General features: G+C 43.9%; 1 protein-coding gene across 2 annotated transcripts; it reads right to left on the bottom strand.

Annotated features, from left to right (window-relative positions):
- Nucleotides 1–419: 419 nt before the first annotated feature.
- On the bottom strand, nt 420–18,484 carry LOC115174694 (WD repeat-containing protein 26). Of its 2 annotated transcripts, none has more exons than XM_029733476.1 (14): nt 17,754–18,484; nt 15,519–15,618; nt 14,901–14,957; nt 10,650–10,786; nt 9,747–9,844; nt 9,361–9,535; nt 6,969–7,107; nt 6,658–6,798; nt 5,808–5,927; nt 5,287–5,432; nt 4,856–4,934; nt 4,517–4,646; nt 4,025–4,219; nt 420–3,789 (listed from the first exon to the last, which is right to left on the bottom strand). In XM_029733476.1, exons 1-14 carry the CDS (start codon nt 18,038–18,040, stop codon nt 3,764–3,766), a joined length of 1,830 nt encoding a protein of 609 aa, XP_029589336.1. In that variant the 5' UTR covers nt 18,041–18,484; the 3' UTR covers nt 420–3,763. The 2 variants fall into 2 exon arrangements, with proteins under 2 accessions (XP_029589336.1, XP_029589337.1); XM_029733477.1 differs by having other exon boundaries at nt 9,379–9,535; nt 17,754–18,483.
- Between the last annotated feature and the right edge of the window lie 347 nt (nt 18,485–18,831).

Raw genomic sequence — 18,831 nt, 5'->3', positions numbered from 1 at the left:
TGTTAGACTGTTTTAAACTATGCAATTGTATTCTTTAATCTTCATGTAAGTGACTGTGGTCAGTAGCTTGCCTTACAGGATTCTTAGTTAACATGCACATTTGGCATATTTCACCTATTGTTTGAAACTGAAGGAAAAGGTAAAACAAATGAATAATCGTTGAATATTGTCTTGAGTATTTCAACATTGAACCATAGACTGTTGTATGTAGGCTATGTTATGTAAATAAAATGCTATGGAAAATGTTGTTGCAAGCATATCATTTCCCACCTGGTGGCGGTGGTGAGCTAATGTAAAGAGGAATGGAGACAAAGGTCTATAGTTGGAGATTATGCAATTTCTCTATGACCTGTATAATACATGGAGAAAACGACTTCACAAAGGCACCTCAAATTAGAAATGTATTTCAAACAAGATTGTTAACTTAAAATAGTCACAATTTATTGGTAACAGTTCTTGTTTATCCCTAAATTTGGCATTTGATCCCCTCTGATGCACACTACTATGCCTCTTTGCTGCCATGCTGTTTCTCTGAATTACACCAAATGTCATCAAATGTTCAAGTGTGTGAACCAGTCAACAGTACAAAGTTAAACACAGGAAAATGGAGAGCTCCTTTCAGTCTGAGAACTCAAACTTTCCTCTAAAGTCTGTCGAGACATGTTGCCTCTTTACACAAACCTAAGGTCAGTTTAGCTCTGTACTCCCTCATGATTATGGGGAACTGTGGATAGGATTGGATAATGTAAACTGATCCCATATCTGTAATCCAGCCCCTTGATACTTCCATGTTGGGCCACAGATCTTTTTCAAAACCCTGAAAGCTTTATTGAAAATATGCACACAACACTTCTCCTACACAACGATACAAAACAGTACAATCACTTTTGTAAATAAAACAACGCAAACAGATCCCCGTCCCCCAATTACTCTTTTAATCTGCTACCATAAACCCTTACTCCCCCACCTCCAGAGAGAGAAATAAGATAGTTATTAGCATCAAATCATAAACAGTCCTAGAAACTCCAAGACAAAGGAAGAGTAGACACCAAGTTGCATTCAGACATAGCATATGTCACCAGCAGGTGAATTATAACTTTGTGAAAGCTTTTGGGTTCTTCACTTTTTATTTGCCTCAATTCCTCAGACATGACATAAGGTGTGGATGGGCAGTTCATTCAGGGGCCCAAGAGATGGAAGGTTCTAGAATGGGAAAAGCACCATTCCAGAATGTGAAACTCAGAACATGGTATCACACACACACGACACCTACGTAGCCACTATTGAGTCTCAAGTGCTTTGATTTTGGTAGGGGTAGAAACGGCAAACGCAACCAACAGTGGCACAAAAAAAGCACGATTTTTTTGTCCTGGACATATTCCAGAGACACGCGTATTGAATCACTGCACAATGTCTCACTTTTAAAAGGCGAGGGGTGGACATTTTAAACCTGATTCTTAAGGTAACACACTCCCAAAACATAACTCACCCCACTCATATTGGCATGAGTGTTACTGTGCATATTCACTATTAATATGTAAGAAGTAGTGGATAAGTAAAAATGAAACCCAAAAGACAAAACTAATCATAAGATGAATAAAAAATAAAAAAAATAGGACACCAGTTGTCTGGTTATATTTTAATATGATAATACAGGGAGAGAGAATGAAATGATATAATGAGAACAAAAAATGAAAGTAAGAAAATATTTCATAAAAACTGACAGAAAAGCGTTTTTTAAACATTTAATATCAGTCCATAGCAAATAGTCATTACATACCCCGAATCGGGAGGAAGAAAGCTCTGTATGGTGCCTTCATCACTGAAAAGGAGGACTTGGCTGGAGAGAAAGGGGTGTTGTGCAGAAATCAGTCTTGCTCAGTAAGGGCTGTAAGCCTATGTATATGCGGGAGGTTGTGTTTGGTTCTGTATGCTTAACATTAATAATGCTGTACTACTGTGTACTGTGTAGGGTGCATTGAAGAGTGGCGTGACCCAGATCCCAATATGATCACTTCCATCCATAAAACCTTGCCTATACCTATCCAGCTCTGTCAAAGTGGGAGCTAAGAGCAAGTTATATTGGAATTGAGCATTTGTAGGTGTGACTAGGGGTAGACCTCAGCGGCGTGTTTTGGGTGTACATGTGGGTGTGTGTCTGGGGGGGACACACACCCACATGTGTTTATGTAAAGGGAAAAACTCTGTAAAGCTGTGAATTTTCCCACAAAACTGATCCAACTCCGGTATCTCAGTTCCATTCCAATGGTAGGTGTTGTTAAGGAGAAATATATAAAAAAAAAAGCAAAGTCAAATGTAAAAAGAAAAGCCCAAGTAAAAAAAAATAAAATAATTGTTTCTACAAAATGGCTCTCAAGTATTCTTTGTTCCACAGATAGAGGTCGCTCTGGGGTTTTGGATGAATTCTGAATGGGATTAAAATCCTCTTTATAATTTCACTGGGGGAGGAGGGGAAAGCATGATCTTCTGCTGGTGTGCATGCCCCTGCACTCACTCACCTAAACAAACACACACAAGCTCACCCATACACACAAGCTCACCCATACACACAAGCTCACCCATACACACAAGCTCACCCATACACACACCCACACAAGCTCACACACACAAGCAAACACACAGAGGAAGGACAGGTGCAGTCCTCAGTGTATGGCAATAGTTGCATGTACAGACCTCTACATCCAAGAGTATGTCATTCTTAGAGATACTCAACACGAGGACTGCTTCACACTTTGCCCTACAACAGAGACCCAACCACACTACACCAGCTACCACTGACCTCTCACCTTTGACAGCTGACCTTTACCCCCTCCCGACAGGCAGATCTAGTGGAACTGTGAGCTGTGCGGTTGATAGCTTAAGCTCGGAAGCGGGAGATGGGGGGAGTCAGAGGGTGTGACTCAGGGGACATTGGCGCGAGTGTGTCCGTGTTAAGAATTTAAACAAGGGATAAAAATAGCTTTTCCTAATTGAGAGTATTCTTCACACTAAAGCACTCCACGGCCACTACTCCTAGTTCAACCCTAGGATTCACCTGTTAAATGATAACAATAAGAATGCTATGACTATCGTAAAAAAAAATCCAAAGTAAGCATAGCCTTTGAGTTTTTCTTTGTCGGTTGGTTGGATGTGTGTTGATTTTCTGCTTTCGTCCAACAACTCAAGTGCGAAGAAAGGAGCGAGAGGAGAAAGGAGAACAGAAAAACGAATATACGGAAGAGTTTCTATAACCCCCTCCACCCCTTTTAACACCCCACCACCCACCCCACGGACACACACGGGTAGGTGAGAGACAGATGACAGACGCAGTCCAATCCGTGTAGATGGTCTGTATTGGCTGTCTGAAGGGGTCAGGAGCGTGATGCTGGGCCTGAGGCCCAGGGAAGAGGTGGGTTTCCAGGGGAATATTCAGGGGAGAGCCCCTGGTGTGGCTGTGGCCTTGCTGGGAAAGGGGGGTGGGGTGGAGGAAGAGGAAGCCAGCAGGGAGTACCAATGGATCAGATCGATTTCCCAGGTCACTGGTCTTCCAAGTCCCTGGTTCTGGTTTTGGATGAAGACCTAGTTTTGTAAGCGGGTGTTCATCCTCACCTCCATAGGTGATTGTCAATTGTCATGAGACAATTGATTTACTTTTCTCTGTTTTGTTTTGTCAGGTTTTGGATTTCGTTCTCGTTTTGATGTTTATTGGTTGGTTTTATTTCTTGTTGTAAAAGAGAATAAGTTTTCCATTCCAACGTCACCATCAACTGTCCATGTTGCTGCAGTTCTCTGGGGAGAGATGAGAGTGACATAATTACCTGTAAAACTTTTGGCCTTTCTACGGCCATTGAACTTACGGCCTTACTATGGCCTTACTATGGCCTTACTATGGCCTTACTATGGCCTTACTATGGCCTTACTATGGCCTTACTATGGCCTTACTATGGCCTTACTATGGCCTTACTATGGCCTTACTATGGCCTTACTATGGCCATTGAACTAACAAAATGCTAGCGGTATTTACCATTGAGCCCGTCGACCACCTGTGTGTCGAGGAAGGGTGCAGGGCCCCAGACACGCACAGTGCCGTCGTCCGAGGCGGAGGCCATGAGGCCTGGGATGGCGGGGTTCCAGCTAACGCAGTTGACTGTGCGAGTGTGCCCCGTCAGTTCAGCGATGGGCAGCTCACTGCGTCGGTGCCAGATATAGACCTTATGGTCTTGGGGGGGGGGAGAAAGTGTAAGAGAGAGGGGGTTACAATGGTATTAATATAGAAAATATCAGCCTTATGTCAACCTTCCTATGATATGCTGATAAGGATGCTGTATTTGTGTGCTTATGCATGTGAGAGATGGAGACAGGGGTTGAGCCCTGATAATTGGGACACACCCATAGTGAGGGACACAGTGGTGAACACGTTTGTTGTAGGGCTCAACAACTACAACACTAATCCTAAGCTTGCGGAGTAGCTGTGGTCAGTGCCTAAAATAGCTGCTGTTGGGTCTGTGGGTGGTACCTTCGCTGCCGCTGGCAATGAAGTCTTCATTGTGGCCTCCGAAGCAGGAGTGGATGGTGTAGAAGCCCTGGGTCACACCTTGGTACTTCCTCACCAACACTCGGTCCTGCAGGTCCCAAAGATGCACTCCCTGTGGGGAGAGAATGGAGGGAGGAGGGGAGGAAGGAGAGGGAGCAGTTAGACACTAAACACAGCCATTAGCACTGGTACATTCTCCTCCATCTCCCTCATACAAACAGACACGAGTCCACACACACACACACACAGACAGACAGAGACAGACAACACCGCCGGTACAGTCCTTTCAGTATTCAAGTATAACACCCTCTCCCCATTCACCTGAGTTGCTACATTTAACAAAGCTAATCTTCCGTTCTTGGAAACAGTGAAAGACATGATAGGATGGTCCTCCTGAACTCTGTAAAAGAGAAATTCACAACAGAGATCAATCACTGATCTGTGTTCTGTTCAATGATATCTGTATATAGACAACCTTATATGTAAGATGAGTCATTCTGAAGGTATTATTTGGTCCAGTAACGCTTCCTTTAGGTCTGTTAATAATCTATTTATAAAACATGAATAAAAAGTAGTGAACAGTTAGTAATTCATGAATAATTTGTTCATGTATTCATTATGCATGTATAAACCATGCATGTATAAACCATGTATTACTAAGACTTCTGAACCATTTTGTTGTTGTTAATCTACTGAATAATAGTCAGGAGGGTAAATTGTGATCTGGTACGGGGAGAAACCGCAGCCCTCACATGTTTCTGTCCGTTAGGTCCTCAAAGTTGTAACCCCGGATCCGCTGGTGAGTGTCTGACGCTAGCACCGTCCTGCCGTCCCCCACACACCAGAGGCACTGCACACGCACGCCCTCCCACGAGTCCAACAGGTTACCGTCCAGGTCCTGGCAATCACACACACAGGCCAAAAACAGGTAGAAAATCAGACAGACAGATTGACACAGAAATACACTGTTTGTAACATACTAGATCCTGACAGTCTCTGTTCTGAAGGTCAGCAGGTTCTTGTCTAGTCAGCTAATCAATAAGAAGTGAAGGTGCATATCTAAAAGTAGTCTGTCCATTTACTGTACTGTATTAGTCCCTCTCCGCTGCAGTATAATTCATTCCTGCTGTCCTGTATCCTCCCCACTACTCACACACTGGCAGGACAAACTGGAAGAACCAACTGACACTGGTATATCTGGTGGATAGATCACACACACACAGCAAACTGGTAGAACACACTAATACACACATCCTCCATTTACAATACTTACACACTGGTAGAACTGTCCCCTCTGTCCCCCGGTAACAAAGCGTTTCCCGTCAGGGTTCCAGGCCACACTGGTTAGACTGTCCTCGTGGGACTGGCTCATCTTGGTCCGCAACTCGCCCGTCTACCCACCAGGGCACAAACACCACTCAGTCAGTCAGTATACAGACACGGAAGGGTTCCCAGCCTGGATGTCTACTGCACAGCTGTTTTTAACAGGCCCATGGGCCGCCCGAGTGGCGCAGTGGTCTAAGGCACTGCAGGCTAGCTGTGCCACAAGAGATTCTGGGTTCGAGTCCAGGCTCTGTCGCAGCCGGCCGTGACACCCATGGGGCAGCGCACAATTGGCCCAGCGTCATCCGAGTTAGGGGTGTCCTTGTCCCATCGCGCACTAGCGACTCCTGTCGCGGCCCGGGCGCAGTGCACACTGACACGGTCGCCAGGTGTTTCCTCCGACACATTGGTGCGGCTGGCTTCCGGGTTAAGTGGGCATTGAATCAAGAAGCAGTGCAGCTCGGCTGGGTCGTGTTTCGGAGGATGCATGGCTCTCGACCTTCGTCTCTCCCGAGTCCGTATGGGAGTTGCAGCGATGAGACAAGACTAACTACCAATTGGATACCACGAAATTGGGGAGAAAAGATGTAAAAAAAACAAAAAAAAAAACAGGCCCATCTAAATCAGGGACTCGGACCAATAAATTACATGAATTGATGCGTTTCTATTTATTTAACTAATTCATTCAATCAACCCTTGTCCTGGACAGCCGTCTATGCCTGTACAGATTTTGTACCTGCACTAACATACTGTTTTGCCTTCCGGGGTGTGTGTGTACGTATGTGTGTGTGTTGCCATACCTGGACGTTCCACAGCCAGAGTTCAGAGCAGTCATCAGGTCCGCAGGCGATCAGGTAGGCGTCATCAGGGCTCCAGGCCAGGTAGGACACACCGTAGGCATGGCCCTCTAAGGTCCGCAGCAGCTTCAACTGGTGGCTCTCCTAGACAGCACACACAGACACCAGGCTCTGGGTTAGCGTAAAGCACTAACGCAAAGACAGTAGATGGTGGCCATCTTTGCCATTAATGCAGCAGATGACTCCGATAAGGCATATAGTGGGATTGTACACAGCAGATGGTGTGGGGGATATGGGCTCAGTGTGGTACTCACAGGGTCCACCTGCCAGATGATGACGGTGGTGTCTTTGGAGCCGGTGGCCAGCTTGGTGCCGTTGTTGGAGAACTTACAAAACCACACCTCGTTACAGTGCTCTGTGAGGATCTGCTGCGTGTAGCACGGGAACTGCTTCCTGTGGACAGTGCCAACCAGGAGAGAGGTCAACCAAGGTCAATCCGTCAAATAAAAGGCGAGAAAAAGAAGAAAATGAATGACAGTGGAGAGGGACAGAGAGAACAAGGTAAAGAATGAAGAAGAGAGGATAGAGAGGCTACTGATGGGAGTTGGTAATTTATTCCTCATGTCCCTACAGTGAGGGAAAAAAGGATTTGATCCCCTGCTGATTTTGTACGTTTGCCCACTGACAAAGAAATGATCAGTCTATAATTTTAATGGTAGGTTTATTTGAACAGTGAGAGACAGAATAACAACAACAAAAATCCAGAAAAACGCATGTCAAAAATGTTATAAATTGATTTGCATTTTAATGAGGGAAATAAATATTTGACCCCCTCTCAATCAGAAAGATTTCTGGCTCCCAGGTGTCTTTTATACAGGTAACGAGCTGAGATTAGGAGCACACTCTTAAAGGGAGTGCTCCTAATCTCAGCTTGTTACCTGTATAAAAGACACCTGTCCACAGAAGCAATCAATCAATCAGATTCCAAACTCTCCACCATGGCCAAGACCAAAGAGCTCTCCAAGGATGTCAGGGACAAGATTGTAGACCTACACAAGGCTGGAATGGGCTACAAGACCATCGCCAAGCAGCTTGGTGAGAAGCTGACAACAGTTGGTGCGATTATTCGCAAATGGAAGAAACACAAAAGAACTGTGAATATCCCTCGGCCTGGGACTCCATGCAAGATCTTACCTCGTGGAGTTGCAGTGATCCTGAGAACGGTGAGGAATCAGCCCAGAACAACACGGGAGGATCTTGTCAATGATCTCAAGGCAGCTGGGACCATAGTCACCAAGAAAACAATTGGTAACATACTACGCCGTGAAGGACTGAAACCCTGCAGCGCCCGCAAGGTTCCCCTGCTCAAGAAAGCACATATACATGCCCGTCTGAAGTTTGCCACTGAACATCTGAATGATTCAGAGGACAACTGGGTGAAAGTGTTGTGGTCAGATGAGACCAAAATGGAGCTCTTTGGCATCAACTCAACTCGCCGTGTTTGGAGGAGAAGGAATGCTGCCTATGACCCCAAGAATACCATCCCCACCGTCAACATGGAGGTGGAAACATTATGCTTTGGGGGTGTTTTTCTGCTAAGGGGAAAGGACAACTTCACCGCATCAAAGGGACAATGGACGGGGCCATGTACCATCAAATCTTGGGTGAGAACTTCCTTCCCTCAGCCAGGGCATTGAAAATGGGTCATGGATGGGTATTCCAGCATGACAATGACCCAAAACACACGGCCAAGGCAACAAAGGAGTGGCTCAAGAAGAAGCACATTAAGGTCCTGGAGTGGCCTAGCCAGTCTCCAGACCTTAATCCCATAGAAAATCTGTGGAGGGAGCTGAAGGTTCGAGATGCCAAACGTCAGCCTCGAAACCTTAATGACTTGGAGAAGATCTGCCAAGAAGAGTGGGACAAAATCCCTCCTGAGATGTGTGCAAACCTGGTGGCCAACTACAAGAAACGTCTGATCTCTGTGATTGCTAACAAGGGTTTTGCCACCAAGTACTAAGTCATGTTTTGCAGAGGGGTCAAATACTTATTTCCCTCATTAAAATGCAAATCAATTTATAACATTTTTGACATGCGTTTTTCTGGATTTTTTTGTTGTTATTCTGTCTCTCACTGTTCAAATAAACCTAACATTAAAATTATAGACTGATCATTTCTTTGTCAGTGGGCAAACGTACAAAATCAGCAGGGGATCAAGTACTTTTTCCCCTCACTGTTTATAAAAAAAATTATGAAAAAAAACGAACTCTGCATTGATGGAAAAGGTCCCGTAAGTTAGCATTTCACTGTTTTTCTACACCTGTTGTTCACAAAGCATGTGACAAATAAAACATATGTAGTAAATGATTGAGGGTGATCTTTTCTGTTCACTTTACGACTCTTGCAGTGCGCAACATTTCTAAAATCAAAAAACATTGTAGCATTCCAAAAATATTGCAGATCGCTATTGCATTACATGCAACTGATCTGGGCTCGAGTGTTTCCAGGTCAGGTCAAGAGGTCAGGAAAGCTCTGTATCACACACGCACACAAAGACCCTGCATTTAAACACATGCTTTTCTTTATATCCGCATAAATTATTGCCTCCATCTTTACCGATGTCTACAGTAGGCATCGTAAAAAGGAGAGGTTTTCAGGCTCTCTAGTTTTTTTCACATTTCAGCTGTGTTTGGCAGAAAATGTCACCCTGAGTGTGTTGCTGACCGGCTGCAGACGTGGTCCAGGAGCAGGGAGACAGAGTCCAGGCTGCTGTCCAGTTTGGTGTTGTGGTAGAGGCAGCGGTCCCTCTGCAGCTCCACAGCCTGTCTCAGCAGGGTCTGCAGCCGGCGTGGGGGAAGCATCACCGACGGGGGCAGGTATGCTGGAGAGGGAGTGGGTTGGAGAGAAGGACAAGAGACAGGAGTCAAACTATAGTCCAGTCTGAAGTGCATCCCTAGACCCCTGTGAAGCCCTGTGTGACTTTGTGTATACGGTCTCATGAGGCTGTATGTGACGTAGCGTGTGTAGTTTTGTGTTTATATGAAGTAAAATGTGTGTGTGTGAGTGTGGTGGAATGTGGCCAGTGCTCTCACTCTGTAGCTTGTCCAGCAGTCGGCAGCGTGAGTTTGCACCTTTGCCGTCCCACTCTGCCTTGGCGCGCAGGTCCTCTGCATGGCTACACATCAGATACCTACACAAAACAAAAACCAGTCAGACTACAACATACTCCACTGGGCAAATACTTGTTATGCATGACCTCTAATAACTGTTTTATTAACCTGTATATGCTGGTTATTACGCCAAAGCCACATTGAACTCACTCATCTCATATGTATTTACTGTATTCTATACTATTCCACTGTATCTTAGTCCGTGCCGCTCTGACATCGCTCGTCCATATGTATATAGTATTAATTCATTCCTACTTAGATTTGTGTGTATTGGGTATATATGTTGTGTAATTTGTTAGATATTACTTGTTAGATATTACTGCACTGTCGGAGCTAGATGCACAAGCATTTAGCTACACTCGCAATAACATCTGCTAATCACATGTATGTGATCAATAAAATTTGATTTGACAATGTGACTGATCAACCACTGACGCAAATTTGGTTGTTCGTTTTTCTTGATAAATGTAGGTTTCCACTGACTGCTTGAGAGACAGACTGGCATATTTCGTGGGCATGCGGATGCATCTGATATTGACTCATTGATTGATTATTTTATTTACCCACTGAATATTTGGATCCTGACCCGAGTTGTACTCGACAGTTTAACAGTTGATGATTGACTTACGTGTTGACTTATGTAAATGGTGCGATTGATAGACAGGCAAACCCACTGAGGATGCTGTTTGCACAGATTGATCAGACAGCGGATTGATATGATTGGTAGAAACAGTAATGCCATAATGACTGACTGTTTGGAGCACGTGTGTTCACTGATCGATTGAGTTATCCGATGATTAAAGTGATTGATAGGTAATGGCGTACCCGCTGAGAACATGGATTCGGTCCGTGTTGTACTTGAGCGGCGTGAGCTCTCCCCTGAGCACCTGCAGAGCCTCGAGAACCTTCCCGTCCTCCAAGTACTCCAGATACTTCTGCTGCAGGAGCAGGAACTTCATACGCTACAGTGAAAGAGGGAGGAAGAGGGGTAGATGAAGGAGAAGAGAGAAAGGTGGAGTAGAAGGTGGAGAGAGCCGAAGAAATGGGAGAAATTGAGAGAGGGGGAGGAGGGGGGTTGATACATTATGGAGACAAAGGGAAAGGATGAGAGAGAAAAGTGGGAAGAAAAAGATGAGTAAAAAGGAGAGAGAAGAGAAACAAATGAAGTAAGCAAGTGGTGACAAAAGGGTTTCATAAAAAGCGTCGGGAGCCCAGAAACCTGACCAACAGATTTCAGATTAATACTAATTAACTAAATTTCAAAACATAACGCCTCCAACGACTCTGATCCTGTGTTTCAAAGGGTGCAGGCACTCATACCAGAGAGAAAGAGGCAAAGCGAGAGGCTTGACTCCGCCCCAAGATCTGTCCGAGCGACAATATACAGTGAGAAGCAGAGGAAGTTGGGATTATTGGTATGGAGGTCAATGAGAGAGTTAAATTTGGTCAACATAAAATGTTATTGCAAATTTCCTACCCAAGGCTTATTTGATCGGATAGAACTTCCATATTTAGGTTGTTACAAACGTATTGATATAAGTGGACGCACGTGGCATTCCGGCAACTTAGAAAAAAATGATTTTATATCAGTTGTGCCCGTTGTTTACACAAACTCTTAACAAAGGGGCCCCCCAGGGGTGTGTCCTCAGTCCTCTGCTGTACTCCCTGTTCACCCACAACTGCGTGGCTTTAAACAACACAAACATCAAGTTTGCTGACCTGATAAACAACGATGAGTCAACCTATAAAGAGGTGGTAAGTGAACTGGCATTGTGGTGTCATGACAACAACCTCTCACTCAACGTCAGGAAAACAAAGGAGTTAATTTCAGGAAGCAGAGGGAACATGCCCCGATGCACATCAACGGTAGAGTCACAAGTTAAGTTCCTCGGCGTCCACTTGTCATGAAACACCACCACTCGTCCAGAGGGCGCAAGAGCAGCTCTACTTCCTAAGGCGGCTGAAGAAATCTGGCATGCCAACCCAGGTCATCTCTAAATACTACAGCTGGACAATCACGGCCTGGTACAGCAATTGCGCCATCCACAACCACAAGGCCCTCCAGCAGCTAGTGAAGACAGCCCAGTACATCACTGGGACCGTGCTCCAACCCATCCAGGTAATCTACTCAAAACGGTGCCCGATGGAAGGCACGCAGCATCATCAAGGACCCCACACACACAAGCTGTTCTCTCCCTTAGCATGGGGCAGCCGGTATCAGAGCATGAGGTCTGATTCCAATAGGCTCAGAGACCGTTTCTATCTACAAGCCATCAGACTGCTGAACACTTGAGCTGAACTGACCACCTACTCTGATTCTCCTCACCTTAGCACACACACACAGACACACACACCACTCTTATTATACTGTTCAGTTTATACACTGACCCCCATCCCCAAAATACATGGAAATATTGGACTATAAATTGTGCCTTCCTGTATTATCCTTATGCTAAAAATGTTATTCTATTCTACTGCCATTTACTTTATGTCTTATCGCATTGTCGATAAGGAACCTGCAAGTAAGCATTTCGTTGGACGATGCATACCATGTGCATCTCATACATACGACTAAAAAAACGTGAAACTGGTTGGCTAGAATGTTTTCGCCTCCTCCTGCATGCTTTCTGCCTTCGTGGACATTTATGCCCATTATTAGAGCAGTCAGTCCCACATAGATCATCTTTGCTCATACCCTTATCATTTGAGTGACAGGCAGCATTACCACGGTGACAGTGAACTGGGGGGAGGGGGGGTATTGCTTGGCCTTGGTGTCATGTGGTGGGCGTTGGCTTAACCCCAGAGACCTCACAGTGCCAGCTGTAACTAGCCACTTCCTCATTAACTTAATACTTGTGACCACAAACAAGTGTTAACCAGTCTGGGTATTTTGGTCAGTGCTGACATTTATGGTATTTTTTATTTAACCTTTATTTAACTAGGCAAGTCAGTTAAGAATAAATTCTTATTTACAATGATGGCCTACCCCGGCCAAACCCGGATGACGCTGGGCCAATTATGCGCCGCCCTATGGGACTCCAATCACGGCTGGTGGTGATATAGCCCGGAATCAAACCAGGATCTGCAGTGGCGCCTCTAACACTGAGATGCAGTGCCTTAGAGAGCTGCGCTACTCGGGAGCCCTATTATTAAAGGAATCCATCTTATCTTGGGTCTGCCACAGCCCAACAGACGAGTTAACGCACCCTAACATAGACAGACGTGTGCACAACACACACACAACCTGTCAGAAGGACCAACACGGTTGGACCTTTTCAATTATAACCATGACTCTGGCATATAAATTACCATCGTTAAGTGTCCACCATAATCAGCTTGACATAACTTGCATACCTTCTTGCTATATGGCAGGACAGAAAACGACTATTCCTTTTTAGACATTCATAAAACAGGATATAGTTTACCTCGAGTTATAATGAATTGTGCAATAACAAGCCTTTGGTTCACCAGAATAAAACTCCACAGGCGCTTGACTAAGCCACAGGAGACCATTTTGAGATCTATCCTTTTCATTCTACTAGCACTGACTTTGCTGATAGCTACATTGAAGAAAAATGTACTTACTATGATTGAGATATGTGGTTGTCCCACCTAGCCATCTTAAAATGAATGCACTAACTTAAGTCGCTCTGGATAAGAGTGTCTGACTCAAATGTATCCTGTCTCCTAATGCGCTAGCAAGGTCTAATCATCATCATTTAGCCTAGCTGCAGTCCTCCGTGTTCTTTAGATGACATCTGAACGTGCTGTACCCGCGGTAGAGGCGACTCCCCTCATTTACAATCGCAGAAGAACAGCTGAATGACAAATGAGCTCCATCTCAGGGCTCCACCAGAATATGTATGGATATTTGATGATAGATAGAAAATAATAAAATGTACAAGACATACAGTTGACTGAAAATCTACAATGAACTCACTAACCACATTTCCATCTACAGTCTTTATGCAACAAAATTCATACCGTATTAAAAAATATCACGACAGCAGTGATGGAAACAGGAAGTTACGTTAAAAATGTATAAATGCCAACATATAATTTGTTTGTTCGATATGGTGGGATCTTTGTCTAAAATTAATTATACAAGAAAATGCAGTGGAAACACCTTTATGAGCAAATATTGATATAACCATCATATCGAAGTAAACTCGGAGTCACACCATGGCATGGTGTCCTCCCACTACGACTAGGGAAAACATGCAGTTTAAATTAGGCTACAGATTAAAAAAGTTATGAACTTCACAGGGTAGTGAAAGTGCATGGTATGAGTTAAATGCTCCTTTCCAATAAAATGTCAAGGGTCTTATTCTGGTGACATGATGATCAATGCTTGACTGCCGCTTTGACAAATAAAAATATTGTGGCTCTTATCCATTGTATCTGCGAGTTGTTGGCTGCAGTGCACATGCCAAGACCAGAGTAGGCACATTTGCTATCTAACGCAACAGTTTGAGACAAAACTATCGGTAGAGTTGAAAATGTGATGGAAACACATTGAACATTAGATTTTTATTCCGTACATGAAAATTAAGCGAAAAAGTACATTTTGTGAGCACTAAGTCATCACGCACTGATTTTTATCTGCAACAAGTCAGTTCGATGGAAACACACCACTAGTGGGGAAATTCACATATTTTCTTTATGCAGATTTTTGAATATTTGCATGAAAATCTGTCACCAATTGGATGAAACCTAGCGACTAATAATGCAAAATTCTTTAAACACTAACAATGTGACTAAACAACTGTGTTTTTGTTGAATAATAATATTGGTGGAACATTTTACTGATAATCATTCCATACACGTAGCATCTGACCAGCAAATTATTAAATGCAGGATACTATACCCCCATATATGAGGATATCTGTTGTAAACATTCCATTCAGTCCGTCCAAGGTATTCCGGAACACTTGAAATTCCAGTCAGAATGGATCCGCCTCACAAAGGAGGGACTTTCTAATCTAGAACAGTCAGGTTGGGGACGGAACCGTTCTAGAACCCGTGGTCCCCTTTCACTGCGTTGATGACTGTCATTCAGGTCAGGTTTGGGCTTACCACAATAGCGTTGGGAGAATGCATCAGTGCCCTCAGCTCGTTGAGATCATTCTCAGCCTGGACCAAAACAAAGAGAGAGAGGGGAGACAAATAGTTGGCTCAGCACTTTCAAGCCACAAAAACGACAAATCAAAATAGTTGACCACTACAATAACCACACTCTTTCTCAGTGGAGAAAGTCAATAACTGTCATTATCATGGTGTGTGAAGCCATTTTGTGGCTACAGCTCAGATAATGCTCAGTAAAATCTGTACATTTATGGGATTTAAAAAAATATGATGAACATTTTTTACAAGCCTTATTAGCCCAATGCTCTTGGACTGGGAGTATTGTGGCAATGTAGAAGAGTAGGTAATTACACTAACAACTTTTAAAGATCCCTACTAGGAAATTAGCTACCTATATTTTCATCAACAAGTTCCAATATTTTATTGATTGGAACAAATTATTATTAAGAGCAATGTTTATGTACTCCATATGTAGCTTAATGTTGGTGTTGTACATGTGATAGATACTTAGTAACAGAGCCATGTTAAAGGTACTCTCTTGAAGTAGATGTGTGCAGGCTATGCCTAACATTAAAGGTGCAGGTGTAACTATGGTAACGTGGGACCCACCTTTTCCCACTCCCCCTCCATGACGTTGTTGCGGAACTTTGTGGCTGAGGTATGTTCCAGTCTGCAGCCCGACTCCTGCATTAGCAGGTCCACTGTTTGACTGTAGAGAAGTGGGGAAACATTTTTATTTTTGTTAACCTTTATTTAACTAGGCAAATCACTTAAGAACAAATTCTTATTTACAATGACAGCCTACACCGGCCAAACCGTAAACAGGACGGCACAGGACCAATTGTGCGCAGCCTTATGGGTCTCCCGATCATGGACGGTTGTGATACAGTCCAGGATCAAACCAGGGTCTGTAGTGACACCTCAGATCGCTGTACCACTCGGGAGCCATAAAAACATTACCTCAATGTTTACAGCAAACGTTAGCTGAACATTTGAACGAGACGGACATTAACGTACAGATGTAATGGAACTGAAATGTCAGCTCAAAATCAATTGACCACGGAGAGACAAATTAAACATGAATTGCCTAAACGTTCATAGCAAACAGCTTAACATTGGCCAACAAGACAGCCAATGGACCTGAAATGTTATACCAGACCGACAGACAGAGGGAGAGACAGGCATGACATAATCTAAACCATATCCAGCAATAAGTTATAATTCATTAGTAATAATTATAGACTAGAACTGTCAACTGCGAGTACCTTTTCTGTAAATCTCTATAAGTGTGCTGAAAAGGTGTCTGTGATAAAATGGAGTGGGGCTGTACTGACAACATAGCATGATGACATCATCCTCATGTATCAAGAGAGAGTGGTGCAGCAGTGTTTACAGCGTCACCCTGCTGAGTTCGGACACCATTCTCACGTTCCATTCCACATTTGAAATGTAGGGGCGTCAGTTCCATAGCAGACAATGCATGTATTTATCCACCATATAAACATACCCAAACAGGCTCTCTTTGCAGCTCCTGTAATGGCAGTTCCACTGGCGAGCAGTAGCAGGCTGGGTCTATCAAACACTGCATTAACAGTCCATTATGGTGACATGGGCCAATTTAGCCATGTAGGGCTCAAAATATTGTGTTCCTCCTATCTATTATTAGAGTCAATCAACGTTCCTAATCTATAACAGCTGAATAGACGCGCATTCCACAGCCGCCATGAAATCATTCCCTAGTGGGGAAGTCATTCTGATTACTTCACGAGCCACCATTACCAGCAATATGTTTTTTCTTCACTACCACCAATAATGATATGAGTTAAACATTGCTCTGACTTTGCATCTGGGGCTATAAATGGCGATTGTGTCCATATTTACACTACTGCCATTGTTGACATGGATGACAGACTGCCATTTGCAGACAATTAAATATGACAACGTCAGAATAATATAAGCGGTTAGAAAGATAACCAGTGGTTTAAGAGGCTGGACCATGGTTGTTGTTCAAGACGACTGCCACTCAAAAGAAAACACCGACCCCGTCTGTTTTTCTACTTTACAGCAATGTATCAAGCAAACTCCTTTATCGACGTTATCTTTGTAAACACCAAATGTCAATGTCATGAAAACACGCAAGTCATCGAAAGGACCAAATATGGGAAACACAGGAGAATGAAAACAAATTGACGCTGTCAAACAGGGTATCGTTGTTCTCACTACGCACTTTTGCGCAATCCTCTAAAAACGCAGGCATTTTATTTCTGACAACTATTCTACGGTTACACGGTGCAGCCACAGTATAAAATAGGCGATATCTATAAGGTCATTTCAAACAGGCTATGGCCATTTACGTCCTTAGTAGCCACAAGTCAATATAGATTTTGCAGCATCTTTCGCTGGATTACTAGGTGATGTAATGCGATTTCCATCCGTGTAACAAAATATATATACACAACTCACAACACGCAGTTCAACTATCCTTATAAGGTTACTTTGAAAAAAAGTTATTGTGTGGGGTCAAGGTAGCCAACCAAATTGGGAACTGTCTTGAGTTTGTATTCTGTATAAAAGGTCAGAATAACAATCGTAACGAAGACTAGTGGTTCTATCGACCTACCACTCCGTATTGTGCAAAATGGACCCCTTCTTCCTCCGACTAACGTTAGCTTGCTAACTACCCCCTCCCCCATGTTTGTCTGTCAAACGCAGAATTCCGTTTTTAATCAACGGCCACCACGCAATTCGCTATTTGAAAAAACCTCACAAAAATGATATTTCATGAATCATGTGCTTTGACATGTTAGGGTTTTTTCCTTCCAATGACACGTCGTGTAAACTTACTTTAGCCCTAACCCGTGGAGATGTTGTCCTATTAATCGGATGACATCTTCCTCCGACTGCGAAAGACGTTTCTTCTTTTTCATGGAGCCGACCTCCGAACCAGAGGCTGTGGAAGTCCCTGAGCCTGGTCCGGCTCCGTTATTGGTGCCGACACTATTCCCATTGTTTGTGCTGACCAGAAGCCCGTTGAAGTGCGTTCCCCCAGCCGATGATGACTCCCCGTTTTGCGCGCTGTTAAGGCAGGAAAGCTCTGAATCCTGTCCCTGTCCTGCCCCGTTTGACTGCATGTTATTGCCGCTGAGATTGTTGACAAGGGTCCGGTTAAAGTGAATAGCAGAGGTGGCTTGGTGATGTGGAGAAGTAGTAGCAAGTCCCAAAACAACTCCAGAAAGGCCTGTAGCAACTGTTGAATCCCCGGACTCTCCTGCTCCCTCCGCCGCCGAGGCTCGGTGTTTCTTCCGTGGGGGCGGCGACGCTCCGCCGGTGTCCGAGTCGGAGGAGGAGGAAGCGGAGGCCAGAGTTTCCTCACCGAGAGCGGCCGTGGTTAGAAGCCGGCGAAGCCCCGGGTGGGAAAGGAGGTTTTAGCTCCCAGAATTTAGACTTCGTAACCCGGCTGAGAACGCACTGACTCCGTGATAGTCCCGTCAATCGCTCCGTTTTTGTTGTTGTTTCTCTCAACAGCTGCAACCCCCTAATGGAGTCCAGACACGCTGACGTAACCGGAAATTCCTATACTACCCTGCTTCCGGTAGAATTATATAATCTATGGGTGGCGCATTGGGACCAATTTTGCATATTGATTATGGTTTTATGATAGCTTTGAAGAATTTATATTAAAATACCAGGCAAAAATGGATTCATAAAATCAGTTTTTTTATTGGAGGAGTCGCAATGGCTTATATTCAAATAAAATAAAATAGTATTTGTCATATGCGCCGAATACAACAGGTGCAGACCTTATCATGAAATGCTTACTTAGAAGCCCATAACTAACAATGCAGTTCAAAAAATAGAGTTAAGAAAACATTTACTAAATAAACTAAAGTAAAAAAAAAAATCAAATCATAAAGTAACACAT

The sequence above is a fragment of the Salmo trutta genome, chromosome 35 (genome assembly GCF_901001165.1).
Source record: "Salmo trutta chromosome 35, fSalTru1.1, whole genome shotgun sequence".
Lineage (NCBI taxonomy): Eukaryota > Metazoa > Chordata > Actinopteri > Salmoniformes > Salmonidae > Salmo > Salmo trutta.
The sequence above is the reverse complement of the archived record's forward strand: the minus strand, read 5'-3'. Positions and strand labels throughout refer to the sequence as shown.

Bases quoted from the DNA above. Each gene is read 5' to 3' on its own strand.
- LOC115174694 (XM_029733476.1), bottom strand. From the start codon at position 18,040: ATGCAGTCAAACGGGGCAGGACAGGGACAGGATTCAGAGCTTTCCTGC. The intron at 15,619-17,753 runs GTAAGTTTACAC...ACTTCTCTACAG, and splicing joins CTCCACGGGTTAGGGCTAAA to TCAAACAGTGGACCTGCTAA. The intron at 4,935-5,286 runs GTGAGGGCTGCG...TCTCTTTTACAG, and splicing joins GACCTAACGGACAGAAACAT to AGTTCAGGAGGACCATCCTA.